Source organism: Vanessa atalanta, chromosome 21 (genome assembly GCF_905147765.1).
Source record: "Vanessa atalanta chromosome 21, ilVanAtal1.2, whole genome shotgun sequence".
Classification (NCBI taxonomy): domain Eukaryota; kingdom Metazoa; phylum Arthropoda; class Insecta; order Lepidoptera; family Nymphalidae; genus Vanessa; species Vanessa atalanta.
In genome coordinates this window covers 10,381,260-10,398,526 of record NC_061891.1, presented here as the reverse complement: position 1 = coordinate 10,398,526, position 17,267 = coordinate 10,381,260, and the positions used below count along the sequence as shown (strand labels likewise).

Genomic DNA, 17,267 nt, shown 5'->3' with positions numbered 1-17,267 from the left:
GTAATCGGAAGACTACTGATACCCTTTACCCCGTCGAAGCCTTATATACTCTTTGGTGGATGTGAGGGCGAGGGGCGGAGCTTTCAGGCGCATGTCACCCCAGGCTCCACCCATTTTGACAACAAAACCAAATGACGTCACGTATGACGTCACAAAAATTTCGTTTATGGCCAATAAGAAGCCACTTAAAGGTCATGTGTCACTTAACACCCATCAAATGTTAATTTTCAAATCGAAAAAAAGCGCTGGAAAAATATTTTACATGTTTAAACTTTTGTATTTCTGAAGATCTGAAGAGTGTCCAATGACTGATTGCTGAAATTGAGTGTTATGTTTATGAAATGTCCCAAACCTTAGTGGCTATTCTTTGGAACATTGCTAGAGAGGGCTATTCCCTATTTGGGTATGACTGATATTACGTATATGTCAAAATAATATACGTTAAAAAATCGCTAACTTTATTTAGTACGTGGTTTTTTGAACCAGTTATGTGAAACTAGTTTACTTAATAAGGCGCAGCTATGAATATCTTTTGTATGAAATTTATTTATTTTGACTTTATAGATGATGTAAGTAGAAACGATGTCCTATTTATTATATTTGTCTCTACTTGGTGGCTAAATAAACCAATACGAAGGCGGCAGCCGTCCACGCCTTAGGCAGATATTTTGCGACGGATTAGTGCCATTATTGTAACGTGTCTTGCTTATAATTCCAAGCAATATAGTAATAAGTAATTAAAAGTAACGAAAATATAATTTGTCATAATAGTTTTAAAAACGGAAAAATGCGCTTAATCGATCCGTAAAGTAAGATTTATGTTTAAATTACACATTAAAAAAAATCAGTTCGATATGTGTAATTATAGTTTGTTATTGCTTACTTCGCAAGTATAGCTTCAGCTTCAGCTGTGAGTTTTGAATTTGCTCTTACAGAATTGTACTGTTTTAAATACTTGATGGAAATTAAAGTACAATATTTGATCTCATCTGTATGCGTTAATAAAAACATTAAAAATACGAACAGATTGGAATTATATCTCGTTAAAAAGAATTATAATGATCTTAACTATTGTTCCTCGATGTTTTTAACCACGAAGAAATGAATTTTAAACATCAAATTAGTACAAGAATGCATTTTAACGGATTGTTCATTTAGTCACTAGATCATCTCGACTCATTGTTACGTTAATTTCATATCACATAGATATTAAAATGTATATAACAGGAGGAGAATATTATACAATACATTTATTAAAATTAGCCTCTACGAAACGAGAAATGGCGTAACGTTGCTGAAAATGCTTAGTAGTTAATATTTTATTAAATTTCGTTAATTTCCCATACAGCGTGTAAAATGAACGTCCGTCTGTTTTATAGCGCGCGTCGTAAACAGCAATTGTAACGGGTACTATTAACAGGAGCTCGTAAACTAGTCAGCGCTAAATGACATCGTAAAGAAAATGACCGTTGACCGACGGACGGCTCAGCCGAGGTGTAGTTGATTCATTTCAATTATAGAGACACTCCATAATCATTTCATTTAAATAATGTATATGTACATGTTTTTATATACCACATAGTTTATGTGGTATATAAAAGTAAGTACTTATTTTCTCGTTAGCGTACAGCATTCTGAATGTTTGGTAGTTCAATATTTTATTATTATTGCTAAATCTATTCTTAAAAATATTCTTTGGATTTTTTTTTCCTAACTGAACTATAGGAATATATATGTATTTATCCAAATGACGAGCCTTCACAAGGTTCTACCGAAGAGTAATCAACGTGATTGTAAGAACTTATTAGATAATAGTATATTTTGATAGAAAACATAATAATGACATCAAGTGTACATTATTTACGTTTATATTTCCGTTTTAAACATCTTTCTTCATTGATGTACATACAATTTTTGAATAGTGTACGAGATCATTTATCAAAAACATTCGAATATTCTTTTCAAAATTTCAGTAAGGATATTTCTAGATGAATTTGAGGCTTTACCAGTGCGAAATTTAAAAACCTTTACCTATAGAACAGACCGCCTCCCCTTTAAACCCTTCGAGGAGTAAATTAAAAAAGTAGCCTATGTTACCTGGGACTCATACTATCGTCATACCAAATTTAATCTAATCCATTCAGCGTTTAAAGTGTGAAGAGTTAACAGACAGAGTTACTTTCGGATTTATATTATTAGTATAAACCGATTATTATGAAATGTTGACCGTACAGAGGCTCAAGAGAGTTACTTACGTTATAATATAATAATCTATATAATTAATTATTGTAAATTCTCTTCACTGTACAAGCTGACAGTTTTTACATAATATACCATCCGTCATTATTATACATATTCTGTAATGACTCCGCCTTCAAATTTCTTATGAAATTATTTCAAAATAAATATTACTCTAATGCATAATAACTTATAAGTGTCTATAATATTTGATCTGTACTTTAATAAAGAATAAAAGTGATATTCTTTTGTTTTTTAAAACAACCTATTTGGGCTGTTTTGGTATTTTATTCAATGTTCTGGATTGTATCATCAGCATTTAAATCAGTAGAGTTTTAAAATTAAATTCCAAGATTTGCACTACTCCTAACAGGCACAAAGGATATTACATCTTTGTTCTTACGCACTGGCAAAGTTAGAAATGGTTAATATTTCTTACAGCGCCAGTCTCTACGGGCGGTGGTGACCACCTTACATCAGGTGGCCCATTTTTCGGTCCATCTATCAATATAATATGGTTATTTACCATACACTAACAAGCTAAATAAATCTTAGTAAATATATCGAGGCATTGATTACTTATCCAAATACAATATGTAAGTTTTATTTAAAGGGAAAGAAATAATGTTCCGACGTTGGTAATCAATTAGAGATATTGTTAAATTATCTTTAATAGGAATTTTATGTCGCATCTAACTTTCCTAAGACGTCAGTCATTCAAGCTAGTTAGAATTGATTACAACCTTGTCATACCAACCTATCTTCAGTTTCATTACAGTCATAGAGTCGATTTCATACCTATTTACAGCGAAATGGTTCTAAGAAGATTGCTTAATTTTTATATGTTTTGTATAATTGTAGTTTATGGCGATTATCATATAAAGTGGCTTTTAAGAATACAAGGATCTTAACGAAGAATGTAACGAGTCTTAACGATTTATATAAATATACTTATTTGAACACTGTTGGGGATATATCATAATCGTAAAAAGTGTGTCTAAATCTCATTGTCTCTGCTTTGGACATATGATATTTGGCGGTTCGCCGACGGACTGTAGTAATAATCTTTATAAACTATAGTGTAAATAGTATTGACTTGACTATAGTTATCCGTATTTTTTAGCAACCGCCATAGAGGTTCAAGCCTTTATTGTATCTTTTCTATCAGTTGGATTTACGTTGTCTTGGTATAACTGCGTGACTCCATAGAGTACAGTGCCTTTAGTTTGGCAATATACAAGAGACAATATGAGATTTTACAACAGGACCTCAGAAAGCGTTCAAAATGATTCTGTAACAAAATATAATAAAATTTAAAGAAACGCTAGTGTATAAAGGTTATTATACAATTAGTGAGGTAATGATTGATAGCACACCTTGTAAATCTAACCATTGCCATCTGGCAATATTTTGATTGAATTACGTAAATAATGACATACTGACAAAAAAAATGCTGAGTTTCTTTCAACTGTTCTTTTCTGCTCGGGGTATTTTTTTACCGAACCGTTGATAGTTTTTAATTTAACAACCATAAAGTAAGTGTAATGACATATTGGACTTTGATTTGATTTTGGCAGGCAGCATCAAAATCTATACGCATTTGCAAAAGTTTTAATTGGACTCTACGACGACGAATTCTTCATTTACTCGGAGCATTGTGTATCAGTCTTCCTAGAGTTGTTGTTACTGTTACGTGCAGCTTAGAATTCCTTAGTCGGTCAGAATAGATAGACAGTCCGTGTGTTTTATTTGTTGATATATACAAAGAGCTTATCTTATTTTTCATAAAGAAAACATTACTACTATTTTTAGTTACACCGATTTAAGTGAAAGTGTAAGTCATTGTTAATAATATTATTATAACTATTTAGGTTTTACAATTTTGATTAAACTTTTTAACGAGAGTTACTACATGCTACGACGAAAGAAACAAGTTTATAAAAAAAGTAGAGTTTATAGTAAGTAGAGTAAAATATTATATCGTTTTTATATATGTATAATTACTTACTGTGGAAGTGACAGTCTACAACATTCGAATGACTAAACGCTACTTATTTTTACTATTTAGGTGTTAAAATAATATTATAATATTATTAGGTGTTGTTTAAATAATATTATTTTTCAAACATATTTTAATTTCTAATTATAATAATAATGAAAATGCATCATTGAGTAATGGCGATGACAGCGAGGGACTCTCGTTATTTATAAATCAGTACAAGAATTTCAGTGAAATATTGTTGAGTGCTACTATTCTAGTATTAAGTGAGTTGAGATTTTACAGATAAGACAGATAAGTAATTCAAGGAATATTCCTTGAATATATTTTATCAAAAAATTATAAAACAAAAGCCTTTAAAAATAGCTCGGCCACTCAGTCGTACATAAAGACTTGCGGTTAGACTTTTGTTTAATACCCGCTCCGCGCTACTAACAGATAGAGTTTTCAAAATGTCAAGTGACTTCAAACCAAACGGACAAACTATACTTTAAACTAACTGTTTTTCAACACAATAATGTCTAAAGGTTGAAACTGTTAATAAAGCTAAGACGAATTCAATTTTCTTGTGTCCTTTTAAATATTTTTTGACGTATTTTTAATATTGATTCTTTTGCGATTTACAAGATTTTTTTGCGAAAGATTTGTTCAACTGACTTAATTTTTTTTTATTCATATCATCCTTTTTAATTATTTTATTTTTGTCTTTGAATCAAAACCCTTTCATATTTTTTATGTACAAACATAGCCTCTATACAGTTTTATAATACATGTCGTTAGTGAAGGTCAACAACACTTTTAATCAATGTTGTCTCCTCATCTCCATCTCACGCAGAGCTTAGTCTTATAGCTTCATGTCAAACACATGCAGACGCCATAAACAACGCTGTTGACACGCCAGATTAGTTTTCATGACGAAATCCTTACGAGGGACATTTTTGTCTTTTCATGGTTCAGTGTAAAAAGTCAAATGCTTTTATCATGTATTGTTTTATTTGTTCGATTTAAAAATACTTGGATTTTGTTAATATTTATTATTATGTCATGTCCGCGGCTGTCTGTCTGTCCGAAACGCTTGATTATTTCAATATAAAATATATTACTAAACTACCGTCTTTAATTTTTTTTAAATTATTGACAGGGAGTGCTGACTTTCGATGGCCGCACAACCCTATTCCAATCAATCCTGAAACCGTGATCAGAGGCGTCGAGAGCTTTGAAAGATTTCTTGATAAGTCTCAACTGGTGAGTAAAGCTACAATAAACCACTTATACAAAAAAAAAATCTCCAATAATAAATAATTCTTTTTGGAATAGATTTGTACAAGCCCGTCTGGATAATTAATTAGTATTCCGGTTTGAAGGGTAAGTAAGCCAGTGTAACAGCACAGGGGACATAACATCTTAGTTTCCAAGACTCACTCACGTATGGGATGGTTAATATTCTAGTGCCAAAGACTATGGGCGGTGGTGACCACTCACCATCAAGTCTCACATAGGAATGTCCGAATACCTATTAAATAAAAAACGAAACAACGAGGTTGTCTATTTTATTAATTTGCAACCAGTGATTATAATCGTCACCTTTGCTCTGATATATCTGCATTGTATAGCAATCACATTTCCTTGGTGGTAGGGCTTTGTGCACGTCTGGCTAGGTACCATCAACTCATCAGATATTTTACCGCAAGACAGCAGTACTCAGTATTGTTGTGATCCGGTTTGAAGCGTTTCTTACAAAGCTATTGTATATGGGCGACGGTGACCACTTACCATCAGGTGGTGGCCCACTTGCTCGACCGCCAATCTATAACATAAAAAAAACATTCTCAAGTCAGTACACCTAACACCACACGTGCAATAGGTTGGAATAAAAGATAAATGATCCGGTCTTGTAACACATACTGGTAGAACTAATAACGGGAATCTACGTCGAAATAAATACCGCTATTTGTTCTAAGAGCGCCAAATCCATGTAACTAAGAGAAGTAATAAAAAAAGATTATAAAATATACGTCGCCTCCAGCTCGTTTAGATTTATTCCCTTCTTAGTTCTCAATTTTAGGAAGAAATGTTTGTGATACTTTATTTTAATGAACTCTTGTTTTTATTATATTTTCATTAGGAACAAAGGAATTTCAAGTGGCCGGAGCTCTCTTATTATGGTGGACGAGACGGACGTCCTCTCTACATTGTGTTGGACGACAATGTCTACGATGTCACGGAATTTGTGAATTTTGTAAGTGATTTAATATTAAAGCATATTTCCGATGCATGAAAAGTTTAATCAATATGTTATAAGCTTCACTTATTGGTAGGATTGATTATAGACAGTACGGTTGAGTTGAGGCGGCCCTGTAGTGAATAAAATTTAAAACACATCCCTGCGATACTTTATTTGTTTTAGAAATTAACTGCTCGTAATTTATTGGCGAGCGCTTGCCTGTAAATTTTAATTTGAAAATCCGTTACAAATTATGAATTTGCAAAATAATTTACTGATTTTTAAGAGGATGCTTCGTTTAATGATCAATAATCCTGTTACCAAAGGTTGTCTGATTTGCTTAAAGCAATAATACCACATTTAACTACATCCTAATTTTAAACTGAACTTCAGTAAAATATTTCATTAGAACTTGTGAGCAATAAAGATTTTCTATTCTATTCCACACTTTATTTAAATATGATGAAAGAACTTAAACGAAGTTCGCAAGTCAGAGGATCGTATAATTAATATATTAAAGCAATAAACGCACTCGGCGCTCTCACTGAGAAGCGAAAATCTAACTGCTTTCTTTCAATACAATATAAGGTTTCTTACATATTTCTTCAATTATTTAATAAGGGGTAACACCCCTTATTAAATCCGCGCATATCCGTATGCCATCACATTGAACATCGCTTCAGTCACACTTTTTCTTTTTATTTGACATTGACGCTGTTAGAAAAACTACGCGCACGCACTACTACTGGCGCATAGGTAATATAAGGGACACCTATGCGCCACCAACCTTGGGAACTTTGGTCGGTGGTGACCACTTACTATCAGGTGGCCCATATGGTCGTCCGCCAACCAATGCCATAAAAAATATATATATATATATATATATATTATAACAAGTATTTTTTTTTGCAGCACCCAGGTGGCGACCATTACTTGAGGAATAACGCGGGCAAAAATGTGACTAGATTAATGCGAGCCGCTAGAATGCCCGAGTACGTGTTCACAGACGTCTTGAACCGATTTAAAGTTGGAAAAATTGTAAGTCAAATTTAACTAAGGACAAGCCCTTCTAGTCCAACAATAGTAATTATAGCAAATATCAAAGCGTATGTCCTGCACGCATCATAATAAGCGTTTCACCGTAATTCGGTTTCACTTCACAAGTGAGATGCATTTTAGCATTAGCATTAGCAGCCTGTAAATTTTCCCGCTGCTGGGCTAAAGGCCTCCTCTTCATTTTAGGAAAAGGTTTGGAGCATATTCCACCACGCTGCTCCAATGCGGGTTGGCGGAATACACATGTGGCAGAATTTCATTGAAATTAGACACATGCAGGTTTCCTCACGATGTTTTCCTTCACACAAATTAAGCACATGAAAATTCAGTGGTGCCTGCCTGGGTTTGAACCCGAAATCATCGGTTAAGATGCACGCGTTCTAACCACTGGGACATCTCGGCTCAGAGATGCGAGTGAGATGCGAAGTGAGTTATCGTGAGATTTCCCCCACGAATGAGCCTCCGCTATCCGTTAAAGATCATAGTGACGTTAATTATTTCGTAAAGTCTCGTGTTTCTTCCCGAGAGGTTCTATATTAATAACCGGAACCAAGTACTGAGTGGTCCGCTATGTTCAAAGAGAATTTCAAGCGAATACTAAATTGTGATAAAACGAACGTCCACACAACAAAAAACTCGTAACCCTTTACAGTGAATCTCTTTGCAGTTGGTCTTAAATCATAATATAATAGTTCTTAAAATGTATCTATAACAGAATTAATTAAAAAAAAAACATTATTTAAGAAGATAATCTTTATTTTGTTTATTGTTTTTTCAATAAGTTGAAAAATGTCTCTCTGTATGTTTGTGTAAAGCCACACTTTAGGAACTAAACGATCATTAACGTAAAGCCCTCCTGGATGTAATCTCGTGTCGTTTCTCCGGTTTATGGCAATACGACAATAAATGGAGAAGCGGCACGAGAGTGGATTGTATTTGCGTATACAATTGAGCTGTGCACTATATCCTGGGAAGTTGTTTAGTATTTAGTGTTTACGTGTAAAATTCATACAAAGTCCCCTCCCATTTTTATGACTAATTCACTATAAAATAACCATATTTACAAAATGTATGCTTTCTAGGGTCAGTAGTTTTGTCTGTGTATATGGTACTCAAGAAAAACGGTTAACGATTTTATAAGTATTACCCTTAATTCGCCTGGGGACAAGTAGTCGTACTTCCGGTATAATTCTTCGCCTATAACCTCTGCGATAAAACATTACATTTTCTTAAAACGCTTTAATCAGCTTATATATTCTTGCCAGTGCAACGATATAAGCGTGTTGTACTCCGATTACAATTGGGTTTATCGTATTTATTTTATAATTTCTTACAGAATTTTGAAAACAATTGAAGAATTAGAAGAAACTTGAAGTAAGAGTATATAGTAGTAGCATGTAGTAAGTATAATTTAAAAAAATACCCATCGGTAATCATAATCTGTTTGAATATAACATTTTAATATTAAAACAAGACTTTCATTTTATATACAACATCCACATATATTCATATGTAAAGTATATATTTTAACGTAACATTCGTTTCGTTTCGTTTTAAAATGCTTAATAATTTATAAAAAAATATATCTTTCATAACATATTTGTATAAACATATATTTGTAATAAATAATTGTACTGCGGCTGCTCTTAAAGCTAGCAAAGACTGCCCATTGTACGGCTCTTTAAATTTTGTACTCTATACAATTAATTTTGTTTTATTGAGACTGCAATAAAGTAGAATATAATTAATATTACCCAAATAAATATATAAAAATATTATCAATAAAACGTTAACTTATCTCAGTCGTAGTACGAATCAGATTATCGGTATTTATAATATAGTATTGCATTTTTGAATGGTTTGCTACGTGACGGAGTCGTTATCTCGTCACGTCGATACACTATCAGTGTTAGAGTGGCCGGTGATAGAAGAATACGGACTTGAAGGTGAGGAATATACATTATTATAAGTATTTTTAAGTAAAAAAAATTAAGGGTTACATTTTTGTAAAATCTCGCAAAAAAGGTTTCTTTTAATATAGAGACAATGCTTTGAGGTTTTCTTCCGTAAATTGTTTTATTTTGGTAAGGCGTTCTGTTATAAATTTAGAGAGTTTCATTAAAATCTATCAAGCTAATTCTTTTTCCAAACGAATTCAAAGTATACGTCAAAAATACAAATCGATACCTTTGATTAATATTCAAATTAAAAAAAAAAACCAACAGAAACATTTATTATTGTTTATTTACTTAATACTATTGTATTTATTTAATAATCCATAATTCAAACTCATAATAATAAATTCAAAAACTATTCTTTAACGAAAATTACTTTGATGGCGTGGCGATTCGAAGCAAAAGATTTATACTTTTTATTAATTAAAATGGCATTAAACACGTTGGAAATATTGCATATGAGTAATAATTCATCTCCCTCGAAGTAAGTGTCGGAATATCTACAAGTTTATAACGGTTACACCTTTAGTCAGATAATGGTTCGTATTGTAATATGTTTTTCTAGGTTGTAGTGATCCGTGAGAGGATTTGCAAGATCCGTTTGGACTCCACCCATAGTCCGTAGTGTAGTCCGTCACATCAGTATGTTGTAGTCCTGTGTCACGGTTTGAAGGTTGAACGAGCCAGTCACCACAGAATGCTGGCTGACCAGGGACAAGTGGCTTATACTTCTTTCGGTGTCACTGTATACATTAGGGAAGGTTATCTTGCCATGATGCAACATATGAGCTTCGTCTTCGAATAATACCTTTAAAAAATAAAGATGTTAAAAGGCAATATAATGCTATTTTCCGGTACGCTCCTGTACCTGCTGTAGCGTCAATAGCGCAATGGTTTACGGCCCCCCTAGCGATGTAAAAAGTCGTAGGATCGATCTCGACCCCTTGGACTATTGTCGTCCCACCTCCTATCACAATTAATAACCTTAAATGGAGGGTAAATAGGAATAATAGTAATTCCTTAATTAATTATGGGCATTGCTAGTATACTTAAAAAAAAAAACCAAAAACATTCGAAGCCGAATCCAAACACTGGAGACAGATATTATACAATTTTATGTTTTTTTTTTATATATTAAAAGTGTATGAAATCCTATCGCAAATATTTTTTATGTATTTTAATTGTTATTAGATGTCAGCAGTCCAGAAATACACGATAGCGGACGTGGCGAGCCGCAACGGACGAGGCGGAGCACCCGTCTGGCTGATATACAAGGACTCCGTATACGACGTCACTTCCTACATTCCTGAGGTAAATTTAATATTACTAATAATATTTATTTGCAAGCTAGTGTCCTAGTTTATTGATCGCGTATTCATGCAAAAATTTCACGAACAACGCTTTAAGTAATCATGTTTTTCACACAATCTTTTAAAAAACGAAATATTTGATCTTTATTAATCTTTTAAAGATAATTCCTGAGCCTTATGAGCTTTCGACACATTCTTCAAGGTATTATTTGCAAATTCATAACTACTGAAGCCCCTCGCCTTGTCCAGTCCAGCTTATGCGATTACGCTGTTCCGAAATTAGTAAAAGTAAAGGAAAAGAAAAAATCTTCCAAATTTTTAAAATCCGAACACACGTTTTTCAGTTACTATCTTTGTATTCTAACCACTAGACCATCGCGGCTCCACAGCGATAGCTGCAGTAGGTTGAGGAAAAAATATAACATTAATAAAAATAATACAAGAACATGCAACAATTTTTTTTTATTATTTAAAGAGATAATCAATAGATTAAACAGATAATTAAATGATATTAACGTTAGTAATTGTATAACGAAACTGGAAAAATCTACTTATTTATTGATATAGCAAAGCAAGAGCGATAATACCTAAGCCAAGAAATTTTTGTGTTCACATACTATCGGATAGCCTTAAAGATAATGCCTTGTCTGTCGGGTCTCGAGTCTCGACGCCGATTCAATTATATTTTGAATTGACTAATGTAACATAGAGCTAATCATTATAATCAATACTACAACATCTAGACCGAAACGAATATCAGGGACTACTTAAAACTCAAGATCGGAATACATAAGCCAGAACCAATTTTAGACGTCTATCTAGGCGATGTATTTAGTTTTCGTTTCGAATTAAAATAAAAACTGATACTCCTTTTTTATTTCCACAATTTTACAAGCTATAACAGATTTTTTTCTCTTAGTCATTTAAAATAAAAGTTCACAGTCAAACACAAAGAGTAACCAACTTCGCAGGAAATGTAATATTGTACAACTATGAACGCAAAAACGAGTTCTTTGAATGCAGATTCACGCCACAGTCTGATGGGCCGGAGAGGTCAGGCTTAAGACATATAGTTTTTAGTGCTTTCCGTGGTTTGAGCACGTACTACAATTTCTTAACAGAAAAAAAAAACTATTTTTTTTGAAGTTGAGGATATTTAAATTTATAGCTGTAGTTAGAGGCTACTTTGAATAATATAACTATTTTGGCAAATGAAATTAATAATAACAAGTGAGTTGGAGTTTCTAATGTATGATATAATTAATATTTTTTACCCATTTCCTGTTAGGTAGGTATTTTTTTATTACTTGTTCATTATTAAAATTGTCGGAAACGTACAGATAACTTCGGTATGTATTATGATATTTATCATTTTGGAATCTAATCAATTATCACTAAAATTACGGACATACTGTCAGTAACGTGCGCTAAAAGCGTGAGCATAGCGAGTTACAAGGGCATGACTCGACATTTTTTCGAACACTCAAGTGTACTCTGAACTGAACTGTCTTTTTATATGTTCGAAACGCAGAAGAACATCTATATACACCGTCTTGAAGTCATATTTTAACGCTCGAATTGATTATTGATTAAGCTTAGTAAAACTAAAATAAATTTACAACACGACCATAAGAAAAAAACACGTACAAAGCCTTGGCAAAGCTTACAATTAAATTTAAACGTATTCAGCAAACAGCAAACTCTCCACAAAGTCCACAGAGTCAAAAAGTATCGATTATCGTCGAGTTTTAAAGTATTGTAACTTGGGATTCCCAATATATTCCGCGGCACCTTTCGATAGCTCTGCAAACTGGAAGTTCCTTATCTTTTAGTATTTAGTATAAATTGAATGCATTGCTTGAAATGTTTATATAACATAATGTTATGTCTGACACATAATTTTCAAAAGTTTAGTTAACTTTATCTGCAGTGAATGTGGTATAAGCATTCCTTTCCATCTTCCTTCACCGATAAATATTCAAGAATAGATTAGGTTTTATAGGTATTGTTATTAAATTGAAAATACTGTTGAAAAAATGATACCACTGACTCATAACGAAATATAGTCACGCTTTGCGCGACGTAGACGGTTTGTACGAAATGATTTTGGAAATTTCAATTTCAAACGGGAGATAACTTTGTATGAATTTTACTCGTACGAAGTTAGGACGGCAGCTAGTATAATATAAGGATGATTTATATGAACGGCTTAAAATCAAATCAAATATATTTTGTCGCAGTAGGCTCTTACGAGCACTTTTTATTTAGCTACTGCAAGTTCTGAATATAGATTTTACCGAGAATTTAAACAAAAAAAAAATAGTTTTATAAAGATATAGATTGAAATAAGAGTCCAATACTTATAAGATTTTTTTTCACTCCAGCTTTTTCCGTGGCGGCTTCGGCCTTTAGATTTTTCCATCGTTCTTTCCTTTGCACTGATATATTTAAGTAAAAACTCATCCATCAGCTTGGTTCAATCAAAATAATTAATTAAATAAGAATGGGAATCATTACTGGCAAAGTTTGATGCACTTACGTGTAAAAGGGCTATTAGATACGCGCCCAATGGCGGTTACTGTCTCTGTTTCAGAGTTGGGTAATAGCAGTTAGGGGGTCGGCCCTCATTTTTGGCTATTGTAGTAAGTGGTCACCCAATTTGGGTACCCTAATTAGAGACCCTGATTATGGTAGAGTTTTTTTAATGACAAAGACATCGTAAAAATGCCATGAATATATTTGAAAGAAAGAAAGAACGATAAAGTCTATTTGAGACACGAATATTTTACGACTGAAAAAAATACACACCTTATACAATACTTAATTTAAACAATAATGAGAGAAAAAAAGAGATTTAACATGCAATGAATCGTGTCCAAATAGGTGTACCATTCAGCTTCCAAGTTGGGTTCCAAAACCCAACACTGTTTTTAATTGGTACCCTTTACGTGTTATCTCATTTAATTCCTTGGTTACGTCATTCATTACGTCAAAGGAAAGAATACGGACTACTGAGCCACTTAATAGCAAACAGTCAAACACTCATAGACGTTTATACTGTTAGAAATATTAATCACATTCCTTAAGCCGTCATTGTTCCGCCAACCATAACCATGTATATGTAAAAATGTAAATATCTATTCAATATCATTCACATTGACCTATAAATGCTTATTAAGTGTTCAAAAATCAACAGCTTTTTTTATTGGGATTATTATGCTCCTGGACCTTTATTTGTATGCGAATAAAACTTTTTTAAATTTACATTTTATTTTCATTGAATGACATACAAGATGTGATTGTAAACGCAACGTAAATCTTCCAGCATCCCGGTGGCGACGTGATCTTAGAAGAGGCCGGCAAAGACTCTACGAAAGCGTTCGATGAAGTGGACCACAGCTCCGACGCCGTCACAGTATTAAAGAAATATAAAATAGGTGAAATCGTTGAGGTGAGTCGGTTCTTGCTAACGTGTTTTAATATGTTTAGGCAAGTATAAGAAGGTGAATAAAGAAAATCAATCATTCTTATACAGAGCACAATAATACTTTAAGTTTTATTCTAATGAAGCGTGCATAATCCTTCTTCTTCAGATCCTAGGACACCATGTAGGTTAAGAGGGCAGATGCAAGTTTTCGCCATTTTTCCCCAAGTAATCTTGTGCTCGACAATAAAGGGAATCATCAAGAAATCTGATTTTAAAAACCCCAGTGGATATTTATAATATACATTGAATAATTAATTATCCTGAAAACGAAGAAAATCTACGCGTTAAAAATCTAGGACAATATAAAAAACTTCATCGAATTTCGTGTCCGTATTGTTTATTGATGAGTCCTTAATTTAACCCAAATAAAATAAAATAATAATCGTTTCATAATAAAAACCAAAAACAAGTTCATTAGGAGACATTACATTAACTTACCATTAAATCGAGACTATCAGCACTACAATAGCTCCATAACGTTAACGAAACTCGTAACGCAAAAACATTTCCTATTGCTTATTGTGAAAGCTTAACTAGTAATGATGTAGTTTCGATAATCGTGTTAAGTGCTACGAGCTATTGGCTATTTGCCCCATCAGACTCACTGTGTTTTCTTGAAAGCACGTTTATTAAGAAAACGTTTACAAAACGCACAAACAAGCGCGTTTTTAATAAATTACGATTTACATGTATCAGGAACTAAGACGGCTAGTAGCGATGTTTGAAAACATTGACGTAAATAGATTTTCTTGAAAAACCTTAATTAAGTAAAACAATCATTCCACGTGTGAAGGCTCTCTAAATTGTAACTTCATCGAGAGCTTTCATTTCCCCAAACATATAAACCGTGCTTAGTTGAGAGCATGATTTGTTGTATTTTGACTTATTTTTCAATGTCAATAAATAATTTAAAAAATTGTGATTTCCCAGCTTTTTATCAGGTCATAGATCAAAACATACATTTTTAAGTGAGAAGCAATAATATAATAATTCCTCTAATCAATTTGGCAACCGAGTAGTGCGAGACTAAGTCCGGGTTACGACGTCTTATTAATCATGCTTATGATAATTGAATGTGATTAACTAATGATTCTATCTCTAATAATTATGAAAAGCTGCTGCTTGTCTGTTGGAACTTGCTTATGGACGGATCTTTCAGTCTGATTTGAAGTATTTTTCCATGAGTTAATTACGGTTATAAACATTACATCTCGTTACAACCCATGAAGACGGAAAAGTAAAGTTTGACGATTGAAACTGCGCGGAGCAACTCGTATTGTATAAATAATATTTTGAATTAATCAAGTTCCCCTTCCATTTTTTTGTGGAAAGAGGAAATAAAATCATATCTAATCAACTGTTTGTTGATAATATAATCGTTATATAATTGATAATAATTTAGCTTAGATTTACATATTGCATGAGATTTGCTAATTGCTCTGCTATTAAGTTATCAACTACAAATATATTAATTAATATATATTCATTATAGTACAACACTATTCCGATTAACTTTTATGGCCACCTTAATTTTACTTCCAAAATTCCGGTAAAAACTTCGCCGACATTCAATTGCAATTTATCGAAATCCACAAACGAATCCACAGATTATTTATGTTAATTCAAGGTCTAATTTGTTTATTTATCTTTCCTCTCCTGCCATTGGACTAGGCTAAACATATGAACCAGAAATTAAACAGATACAAAAACAAATCATAACGAATTGAAATTAATCTGTGTTGAAAACATTTTCAGGAAGAAAAGAAATACGATGCGAATGGCAAAAAGAAGAAGCGCGTGGTAGCGGCCGCGCCTGAGAATAATGGTAACAGGAGTTGTATGAATAAGATCACCTGCGGGCTGCTGGGCTGACAACCGTCCACATTAAGTATCATAAAAGCAGCAAACTGTAAAATTATCTAGTCCGGCTGCTGAGAAAAAGCACCTTCCTCTGCTGACGTCTGTCAGTTGATCATTGCCAGTGGTATAAAATAAACAGTTAATTAATATTATAATAATTATATAATTAATATCCAGTTGTAATTCGTTTTCTTATTTATTTTAAATTAAACTTAAGTTGATATATTGATTTAATTTTAATGATTTAATTTTGTTAGTTGGTAAATAAAATAATACTATTTTTGTTGTAAAAACAGCCACCTCAAAGTTACACTCATCCAATCTATTTACTAAATGTTAAAAATGTGAATTTGAAATTGTAGCAGGAACATGTATTTTAAGGAAGTAATAAGATGACCGGACTGTATTATATTTTTAAAAAACAACTACACAACAACAAATACATTAAAACATACATAAGTTAAGCGAGTAATTTTAAGAAACTATTTACACTAAAGTCTCGATCAGCAGTGTTATTCTGTGAAAAGTGATATCACTTCATAACTTATTCGTGAAATGTTGAAAACCAACTTATCATTTGTCTAGTATTTAAATGTGATTTTGAATGATTATGTTTCCCCACCGACTACGTTCTGAGTCCAGGTGCCATCTCATAGGAGACACCCTCAGAACGAACTTCACTCTCGAGCCCAAAAGGATTCACCTTAAGGCAGAGTTTTAACACTCGCCCCAACGTTCGGTGACGCTGTAAAGGCCAGTAGGGCCAACAGCACAACTTCAAACAAGATACAAAAAAAAAAGATTATGTTTATAGTTTGTATTTACAGAATAACACCACTGATGTTGAGATAATTAAACGAAAAACGTATTATTATATCTATCGATATAATAAGTATTACTTTTATTGATAGAACTATGAGATACATTTAATGGATACATCGTAAACATTACTGGTTTTATATTCAGCCTTTAAGTTATAAATAAAATGCATATAATGCTGGTAAGCATAAGTTAAAAGAAATAATAACCACTAATGATAATTAATAATTATGTTGTTTATTGTGCCTTTTTTATTTTATTGTAGGTACTCAATTGGTATAATAAGTGTTCAATAACATGTTATACATATATAAATTTT

The 17,267-nt window shown here is 32.6% G+C and overlaps 1 protein-coding gene across 1 annotated transcript; it reads left to right on the top strand.

The window, feature by feature from the left end:
* Window positions 1–9,422: 9,422 nt before the first annotated feature.
* LOC125072423 (cytochrome b5-like) lies at window positions 9,423–16,291 on the top strand. Its single transcript, XM_047683052.1, has 4 exons — window positions 9,423–9,463; window positions 10,664–10,783; window positions 14,108–14,233; window positions 16,025–16,291. The coding sequence occupies exons 2-4, from the start codon at window positions 10,664–10,666 to the stop codon at window positions 16,139–16,141; spliced, it is 363 nt and encodes a 120-aa protein (XP_047539008.1). The 5' UTR covers window positions 9,423–9,463; the 3' UTR covers window positions 16,142–16,291.
* Window positions 16,292–17,267: the final 976 nt, after the last annotated feature.

Bases quoted from the DNA above. Each gene is read 5' to 3' on its own strand.
- LOC125072423 (XM_047683052.1), top strand. From the start codon at position 10,664: ATGTCAGCAGTCCAGAAATACACGATAGCGGACGTGGCGAGCCGCAAC. The intron at 10,784-14,107 runs GTAAATTTAATA...TAAATCTTCCAG, and splicing joins TCACTTCCTACATTCCTGAG to CATCCCGGTGGCGACGTGAT. The intron at 14,234-16,024 runs GTGAGTCGGTTC...AAACATTTTCAG, and splicing joins AAATAGGTGAAATCGTTGAG to GAAGAAAAGAAATACGATGC.